Source organism: Periplaneta americana, chromosome 15 (genome assembly GCF_040183065.1).
Source record: "Periplaneta americana isolate PAMFEO1 chromosome 15, P.americana_PAMFEO1_priV1, whole genome shotgun sequence".
Lineage (NCBI taxonomy): Eukaryota > Metazoa > Arthropoda > Insecta > Blattodea > Blattidae > Periplaneta > Periplaneta americana.
The window spans coordinates 45,117,683-45,128,062 of NC_091131.1; the positions used below are offsets into that span (position 1 = coordinate 45,117,683).

The following is a 10,380-nucleotide window of genomic DNA, read 5'->3' on the forward strand; positions in this document are numbered from 1 at the left end:
TACTTGTAACACAATGCAGAGTTCTAATCAAATTCAGTGTGATTATTGTGAAAAATGTTTCTTAAATTCAAAAGGAATAGCCATACATATTAGTAAATCTCACCCAGATATTCGAGAACATCTCATTCGTAAACAACCCCAATGTTCAACCACCGTGTGGAAGAACAATTCCAATAATTTTAACTAATAATTCTGAAAACCGCTCTACTGCTAATACAAGTCCTTTATCTTTCTACAAACAAAATCTTTCTATTTGGAAGGATAAATTTAGCGCAAAGTTATCCAACAATGTGTTTGATGATGTAACACAGCAATTCCTGATTTTCTTATCTGAAGCAATTGATTATCTGCCCAGGCCCAAACATCCAACCAGGAAATATTACGAAGCAAGAAAACTAAAAAAAAAATTTAAATAACCAGAGGACTTACAGCAGATCCACTAACCCAGAAAGAGCCACAAAACGAGACCGACAGAAAATTTTTTTTATTTTTATTTTATTGGGTTATTTTACGACGCTGTATCAACATCTAGGTTATTTAGCGTCTGAATGATATGAAGGTGATAATGCCGGTGAAATGAGTCCGGGATCCAGCACCGAAAGTTACCCAGCAGAACCGACAGAAAAGAAAAAGAAAAAACAGATTTCTCTATGAGAAAACACAATTCGACTACTTCAATCAACGGCGGAAAGCAATAAGAACAGTGCTGAGTCAAAATAAACCAACGTGCAATATTAGATGTCAGCGAGGTGCAACAACTTTACAGTTCAAATTTTTCTCAACCAAATAACAATATTCGATCAGAATATCCATCCCATTACACCGAAGCAGAAATACTCGAATTAGATGAAACATTCCAGAAATCTATCACCAAGTCAGAAGTTGCGCTTTCAATATCTCGAATCACGGTGGACACCGCTCCTGGCCCTGACCACGTCCTGATGAGAGTTCTGAAGGATGATATTGCTGCAGAAATCATCTCCTCCATAGCTACAAGAATGCTCCAGACTAGTCACGTACCTCCATGCTTCCAGACCGCAAGAAGTGTTCTCATTTATAAACCTGGTGACGAAAATGACTTTAAAAACTGGAGACCAATTACTATTTGTTCCGTGTTACGTAGGGTAATTGAACGCATCCTCGGTAAACACCTTCGAGAATACATAAAATTCAATCCTCATCAGAAGGGACTTACACATTCTCCAGGAACAATAGTTCATACATCCCTTCTCAGGTCCATTTTAATGTCTGCAAAATCTAAAAAATGTGATGCAACTCTCGTTTTCCTTGACATTAGTAAGGCATTCGATAATATCGGGCACTTGCACCTATCAAACACATTAGATAGCTCGCTTATTCCAAGCTTGTTGAAAACGTTAATTTTGAATCTTCAACTAAATAATTCCACTAGAGTAGAAATCAATCATTAAAAAACTAATCCCATAGATTTACGAAAAGGAGTTATGCAAGGATCGCCCCTTTCACCCGCATTATACAATCTATGTACTGACCACATCCTTAATGAATTGTCAGAAGACTCGATCGCTGCCGAATACGGTTTCAATCTTGTTTCAGGTTTAAAACCTATTACTGTACTTGGTTTTGCAGATGATACTGTTATCATAGCTAAAAACAAAAACTCTGCTTTAGAACTCACAAGGATGGCTATTGATCGTTTCAAAGCTATTGGTTTAGATATAAATGTAAATAAATCTGTAGCTATTAATATTTGTCGCGGTAAATTGCATCCAAATCAACTAAACATTTCTGATGACACTACTGTTACATGCTTAACTGCAAATGAGCATGTACGCTACTTAGGTGTTAATTTTTCTGACGTTTGTATATTCGATTCCCAAACCGTTTTAAACGACCTAAAAACTAGATTAGATTTGCTAATTTCGTCGCCTTTATTACATCCTGATCAAAAGTTTTGTATATTAAATTCCTCAATTTGCCCATCATTAATCTACACATTTCAGACAATGCCCTTGAAAACAATACCCAATACTTTTTTAGATAACGCTGATAAAATTATTAAAAGCACTCTTAAAGAAATTTTGCAACTACCAGCTGACACACCAGATTCTATGATATATACACATCGTAAATATAAAGGTCTTGGTCTTTTTAGGGTACACTGGGAATCCACGCTACAACACATTAACGGCTTAAGGGTATTACACAAAACTAATGATCCTTACATTACTTCCACTAGGGACCTTATTGAGGAGAGTAAAACATGTTTAAAGAGCCTTAAATTAACTCCTGCTAATTCTTTTTTAAATAATCGTGAAAATTTTGTGGACTCTCGAAAAGTTAGACGCTTTAAGAGACAAAGAATTTGAAAATTGGTGTACATTGCAACAAAAGGGTAAAGGAGTGATTCTTAACAAAGAGTTCCTCCCAGCAAACAGCTGGATAAGAAATCACAAAGGTCTAACCCTCTCGGAATGGATAGATGCCCTTAAAATGGTAGGCTATGTCGCTCCGGTCCGAGCTGTACCGGGTAGAAGTCGGGATGGTACCCGCTGTAGGCATTGTCTCAGCGAGATTTAAACTCTTCCCCATATCCTTGGCTTCTGCCCCTATAATGAGGTCCTTCGCAACATCCATCACCATGCTGTCCGTTCTATGCTGGCCGAGGCACTGAAGGAAGTAGGGTTTACAGTCCCTCAAGAGGTGCAAGGACTAGCCACACAAGGAAGTGTTCGGCGAATTGATATCATTGCCATTAAGAACAACTCAGCATACATTCTCGATCCCACCATCAGATTTGAGACACATTGCAGATCAACCGCATGAGGTGGGCAGTGAAAAGAAACGCATCTATGAACCAACAATCCCGTTCTATAAAGATAAATATAGTCTGTCCCACATTGATGTAATAGGTCTGATGGTGGGAGCACGAGGTACCATACCCTCCTTCTTTGCAAACAAATGTAAAAACCTAGGTCTAACACACAGCATTGTGAAGGAAATAGCCATTAGTGCCCTCAAAGGATCGATTCAGATATTGAGAAATCATTTGTATGGGAGTGATAATGGAAATTTCAAGTAATCTTAACCGATGGCTGTTGTGGTTTAGATATCAATGCCAATCAATCCGTACTATTATTTTTCTCGCGGCATTCAAATCATTCTAACCTATCTGATGATATCCCCCCCCCTTTCTTAACTGTAAATGAGCACAAACGCTACTTAGGTATAAATTTTTCTGACATTTTGCATATCTGATTCCCTAACCGTTTCTAATGTGTATCATTTTACCTTTTAGGTGTGTTTCCAAATTATTTGTAATACGCTTTGTCAAATCTGGCAATCTTTTCATAAGGGAAGCTAAATTTATTTATTTTTTTTTTTCCTACACAATCGACGCTATATTCACGTTGTTTTGAAATGATTAATTGAAGATGGTTTGCTTATTGTTTATTACACGCACATTTGTATGTAATTTCTATCCCATACTTTTTTTCTATCCCAAGATCATTAAGAATGGTGAATATTATTGATGCTTGTTTCCTGTATTTCTTAAAACAATGTTATGTGGCATGTTAATTTTTATTTATCGTTATTTACGTAAAAATGATGCTCCAAAAATAAAAAATAATAACTTCGTACTCACTCCACATCCTATATATTCATATTTGTTTTTCAGTGATTTATTAAAGAATGCACCGGTATTTAAGAGACTAATAATTTAGAAACATGTTACAATAAATCATCCTTGTCCAAAAGAGAATGCTCCCTGGACCAAATTATCGTATTTTGCAGTGGTCGTCAGTACTCGCTAAAATGGGTAACAATATAATATAATTATGTTGTATGTAGGAAGCGGGTATCGGGGCTGCAAGCCCCGACGATGATCCGACGTGTAGCACATGATGCAAAAAGCGGGGTATCGAGGCTGCAAGCCCTGATGATCCAACATGTAGCACATGATGGAAAAAAAGTGGGGTGTCAGGCACTGAAAAGTGCCTTTTCGAGAGCATAGTGATGCGCATTTGACAAACGCAGTGTACGTACTTGCTAATAATCCCTTTTTATTTGTCGTTATTTACGTAAAAAATGATACGCCAAAAATAATAATAATAATAACGTACTCACTCCACTTCCTATATCCACATTTGTTTTTCAGTGATTTTTTAAAGAATATACCGGTATTTAAGATTAATTTAGAAACATGTTACATAAATCATCCTCGTGCCAAAAGAGAATGCTCCCTGGACCAAATTATCGTTGAGATATCTATTGTCAATTGCTTTTATTTGTCAGTAGGCATTGACTGACGGGTATATAAGGACTGGCGCTCTTAGGGGTGGAGGTCGCGGTTTGGGATGCCTCACAAGCAACAAGTTATACTAAATATGTTTAGGATTAGTATAAAACTGGCCTATGTCTCCTATAGTGGGCGGGACATAAGTAACATTCACCCAAAAATATAATAGAAAGTGACTAAAATCACATCAGTAGTAACAAATTGTTTAAATTTTTTTATTTAATTTTTTAGCATTTAATGTTTACCGAATAACGAATGCTAAAAACACTAATCGAACCATTACTTCCGCTGACCTTTTTTTGCGTATAACGTGTGACAGAATTCAAGAACTTGATGAACAGTCACTATGGAAGATTTCAACAAGTGTATTGCATATAACTACATCGGTAATAATTTGCATAAAACCATGTGATTTGTCTTAAATAGACATAAAGTAGGTCTACATATTTTATATATTTTACATTTTATATCTCATCAATTTTAACAATTTTATTTATACAATATGTGACATCTAACAAAAATGTAACATGAGTTATATGTATTAATATTCACATTTCATAATCATAAATTTCATTCCATTTTTCGGCAAATCAACATATTAGACAAATTATTCAAAATTGAACCCTTTTCCATTATAAGTTTTTCATTACATAAAACTCATAATTAATCATTCAACCACTGTCATGCATATTACTGTGTACAATTTAATGGACTTATGTTTAGATTTCGTCAAAATTTTTAATATCTGATGAAGCAGTACACGTGAAAATGTTCATGAATATCTTTTTCAAGATGTAATTAGCAAATAATATATCGTCGGTTTCTTGGTAAAAGTGACAAAGTCCAAAATGCAAAACTATTGGGAAAAGACATTTAAAGGTTTAATGATCAATCCAACGATAACTGTACTTCTTTAGATGTTAGTAATAAGTTATTTTGAAGGTAAATGTTTTATATTAATAGTTTTTAATATAAAATTATGTCTTAAATTTTCATAATGCTTGGAAGCCTTGGAATGTGACTTGGTCACTTTTACCAAGAAACCGACGATATTTGCAAATTGATAAATCATATGATTGAGCATTTGAATAAATTTATTATCTTGAATAGATTTATCTGAAAATCAAAAATGAATTGTAAAATCAGCCATACAGGTTATAGTCCCAGAAGGACTGCTACGGTCCACAAAGTTTTCAGTCCACTTAAACATATTAATCTTTTCCAAGGTGGATCTATGTATACTAACGTTGCTACTTCTTCACAATCAAAGTTGGAGCACCTATAGTGGAGCACATATCAACTGAAATGATGAATATACTTGTGAAGTAATGACGTGTCTGCCAAAGAATTGTGACTAAAATAAGTGTGAACTGGAAACTTTTGTTTTTAAAATTTTCTGCATATATCATCAGAGTCAATTGCTTCTTAATAATTATTTACAATATAGCCACATCAATAAAATTTAAAATATTTGCAAGAACTTGTATTCGGTATGGAATTACTATAAAATGATATTAGGCATTTTCGTCATCAAACTTACAATGTTTAAAATAGATTAAAATTCGATTAACCAGTGGAGTCATTTATCAACCCTTAAGATAGAAAGTATTTCTTGTGACGTTGCATTTTTATAGCCCCATTATAACCTAAAAACAAATTTTTTTGTTCTGCACCCAATTCTGAATATTTAGCTCTGGAACATGTGTGTCCCATTACGCCTGTAGCATGAGTCATGTATGTCCCAATAGTTTCAGCATAAAGGAAAAGAATGAAAACACAATTCAATAAAATATGCTACAAGTTAGCAAGTGAAAATACAAAGAGGAACACACTGAAAGGGTTAAAGGCATTAGGTTAACGGAACAAAATTTTTAATAAATCTATAGTAAACATGGACTTAACTTATTCTACGCCCCTTACTCCCACTCAACCAGCTTTCAGGTGAAAGGGCAATGTTAAATATTGACCTTGGAATATTGCCAACATTAATTCTGCATCACTACTACCAGCTACAACAGTAGGCCAACTAATGACACAAGCACAGCGCACAAAATTTCTACCTACCTGCTGGGATGAATAGCCTTGAGGTCCAGAGCTTCCTGACGACGGCTGCTGGGACTGGGACGTATACGATGGTGCGTTCTGGCCACCATATCCTCCAGAAACCGTCTGGATGGGCTGCTGAGTGTTGTAACCATGTGGTGGATTCGACTGCATTCTGCCAGGGCCTCCACCTCTTTGTTGTTGTTGATGGTAGAGAACTTGGGCAGAACCCCGGCCAACACCTGTCATCAGGAATCAATAGAGTGCTCTTTACTTCTATGAATCTGCTTCCACTGATTGCCGAAATTAACTACAAATTCCTTTAGATCCCTTTCCAAGCATTTTTCTACACCTTCAGAACATTCCTGTATTCCTATGGGAAAATTTCAGTATATGGATTCCTCACTGACAATTATATCTTAAAGTACTAAAAAGAGCAGATTTGTCTGCATTTGTCGAATGAGTACCATCATGCTTACGAAATATGTGGTATTTCACACTTACCGCGTATTGGTTCTGTGCGGAAAACAAGCAAATACGCACGATCTCGCACAAAGTCACTTTTCAGTGCCGATAATTTACTTTGTGTGCACAAGGTTGGAATTTTGAAGTAAGAGGGAAAGGAAAGAATCCGTGTTCTGAAATTTATCCACGAGGGGGTATAAACGCGTGCGGAGGTATACCTTATTTTATTTCATGGAGAGCAGTTTCATAGAAAGGACTTTGCCGACAGACCTTCTACTGCCCCCTACTAATTGGCTGTCATAAATAAATGTCTTCCTTACTGTGACGGAAATCTTGTCTTCTCCTGTTAGTAACCAATCACAACCCTCGTTCAGAAGAATTGACAGGCTCCCGTCAAATCCACGTGGAGGCAGAGTTGTCGCATCTTTTCCGTATTCCAAGAATCCCATCAGTTTCACTGCATAATTTCGAGGGTCACCAGGATTGTGGCAACTGTGCAATGTTGGGACGAGGGGAGAGGACGGAATTGTCAGAGTTGTTTGTGTAGGAAGTCATAAATCTGTAAGTGGGTGTCCAAAGGAGCCACCGAACTGCACTCCTTGAAATAAAATAAGGTATACCTCAGATTTATGGCTGTGCTGTGTTGTCAATATTGCACAAGATGCGTTTCTAGTACAGGGAATTGTAAAACAATTACGTGTGAATAACATACACGGAATAAATAATGATTTTTTGATGATGAAAAATATTTAGTAATTATGGAGTTTGACTACTGCGCGGTTTTTTAAATAAGGGTTCTTGATTATGGGATAATTTTAGAAGGTGAAAACAGTGTTTTGGTTTTTATTTTTCGGAAATCATGGGAACATTTTTTATTAGTAATTTATTACGATTTATACGGTTGAATTCGTCATGTGTTGTTACGATTGGTGGCTCGGTTTCAGTGGTGGTGGTTGTGGGTGGGAGAGTTCGATTGGTCGATCGACTGCAGTATTCAAAGGTCTGTCTTTTGTCTTTATGACTTCGATGGAAGTGGCTGGAGGAGGGGCTCATGACAGGATCATCTTGGAAATGGCACATGTACAGACCTCTCATGCAGCACCAGTGATCGTTACCTGGATTTATTTTCGCGTGCACATTCCAGATCAAATCAAAAAGTTCCCTTCGTGCTCCGGTTACACATCTTGCATATACAAAGGTTAGGTTAGGTTTGGTTAGTTTAGGTTTTTATTAACAAAGTCCACGCATTCCACGTATGCGCCATTATCTCAAAGCCAAGGCGATCCTGTCGCGAGGCGCACGTGTGGATGGTGTGTTGTGCACAGGGTGTAGAATGAGTGAGGTAGAGATTGAGGGAAGAAGAATTGCATGAGTTCTTAATTAATCGTGGTGTGTTATCTGAATAGTTGTGCGTGTAGCAATTGGGGGGGGGGGATTATTTTGAAAGCAGATTGAGAGACCCTATATTCACCACTTCACGTCTAATTAAGTTGTAGAGCTTATTATGTTGTCTCGTAATTATGGATTTTCGTCAATTTTTTTAACTTTCATTTTAGCCATATTTTACCACCGTAAAAAACGATAGAAATACTTTCAATTGTCGGATATCTCCTTTAAAAACTTAACCTAACATTCACAACTTTTTTTCAAACTTTCATTTTCGACGTATTTCCATACCCTGCATAATTCTGACGACCAGATACATCAGAACCTAAGCAATCGAGTCATTTTTACGATAAAATACGACGAAAATGTAAGTTTGAAAAAATTGTACAAAAATAGTTAACTCCATGACTATCAATTTCTTTTTTCTTTTTTGCTTAAATCGTTGTGGGATTATAGATCCCAAAATTTATTTTGGTGGTGTTATAAAATTTTAAGGGTAGGCTTTAAAAGTCTCCCACATTGAGCAAAATGTATAAAGTATTTTTGGCATAACCTGAAAGACTGGTGCAGTGGCCGGTTCCCATCGCTCGCTCTCCCTCTCACATGCGCATTCGACACCCCGTAAGGAACTTAGCTTCACCAGCCCTTCAGATTTCATATTTCTTTATCTATTACGCCAGAATTTATATAAAACACGTCAAATTTGTGTTTTACGTCAGAGTTCCAATCGTGTCGGAAAGTAAAACATCTGCTGTTCCATCCATCATGCCGACTCCCCATACTGGAGCCGGCATTGTCAGATAGGTAACTGATGTACATATATTCAATAATGTATTGCCAACAAATCTAAATTAACTGTCATTAAAATAATCAAAAATATTTCTCACATTACCACTATTGTTTTCGTTTAAATAATCAAGTATTACATATAGGCCTATTATATCGGGAAGATAGATGTCTCACAATGCAGTATGCAGTACGTAACGCATGCGACATTGTAATAATCATAAAATCGTAATGATGCCGTAAAGAAATTGTAAATCTCCTTCAGAACTAAATATCATGTTCTGACTGCAATGAATGCGCACATATAAATTCATTTTCAGATTAAGAATCGCATATAACATTGCATAGTTTGACGTCCCCAATCCAGTAGCATTGACCTTATAGTAACGTTACAAAATGGAACTCTATAATTTACACATTACTTTCGCCAAGTTATAACCCTGTCCCATACAAAGGCTATATGTATAAGTGAAATAATTATCACGAACTATTTATGGGAACTTAATACAAGAAGAATTAGTAAAATCTTTTGTGACTTACCCATTCCTTGGCCGGATTGTCTTCTCGTGTTATACGACATTATACACGCAAATATAAGTGCCAAATGAAATACTTAATTCTACAATAAAACGTTTGCCTTAATGGATTACTATACACGTTATATTTTTAGGTGTGAAGTTCCAGTGCGTTTTATATTTAGGTAAATTTCAGCGTATTGATTGAAGGTCTTCCTCTATCAACGACGAGGCGGCGCGAAAGAGACCAAATACGCGTCCTCGTCAACCAATTTTACCAGTAGAGCCAAAATTGTAATACGAAAATCACTACATTACAGATAGTTTCATTCGCATATTTAATTTAGTTTCGTCTGGTTTAATTGTTTCAATGTTGGTGTAATGTCTTTAGCGTGGGTGACCAACGCCATTTTCTCTAAAAGTATAAGAATCGCTATTGGTTTAACAAATTGATGAGGTTAAATGTCACAATTAGCTTATTTTTATAGCAATAACTAAAAATAACGACATATCGAATTAAAATTAATTTTTGATCAAGTTTACAGTTACCTAAAAGAGTAATACAACCAAATATGCATTCTATATTTTATTGATCTATTATAGAAATACTGCAACTATCGTAGGCCTATACATTTTTTGTGACCACGATGCCAAGAAATATTCTAAATCGTATTTACAAAAATGCCATGTTTAATAGTACTAACATTTCTTTTGGCTGAAAGTCTATCCGGTGCTAGAATTGGCCGTGATGGTAGAAACTAACAAAGGACAGTTTCGTAAAAATTTTATCTGAGCTATTCTTCACGGTCGCCGGTTTTCTAGTGTACCGGTATAGTTTCTGCACAATGGTGCGATATTTATAATTATCGGTATTAATCCTTTAAATTTCAATGCAATGTAGCGTAG

General features: G+C 36.0%; 1 protein-coding gene across 1 annotated transcript in view; it reads right to left on the reverse strand.

Moving 5' to 3' along the window:
- Positions 1 to 9,737, reverse strand: part of LOC138714838 (double-stranded RNA-specific editase 1-like) — a 35,973-nt gene extending 26,236 nt beyond the window's left edge. Inside the window, exons 1-2 of the mRNA XM_069847021.1 lie at positions 9,500 to 9,737; positions 6,344 to 6,564 (exon numbers count right to left, since the gene is read on the reverse strand). Of these exons, the coding sequence (XP_069703122.1) occupies positions 6,344 to 6,564; positions 9,500 to 9,539 (261 nt within the window). The 5' untranslated portion in view covers positions 9,540 to 9,737. The remainder of the gene's footprint in view (positions 1 to 6,343; positions 6,565 to 9,499) is intronic.
- Positions 9,738 to 10,380: the final 643 nt, after the last annotated feature.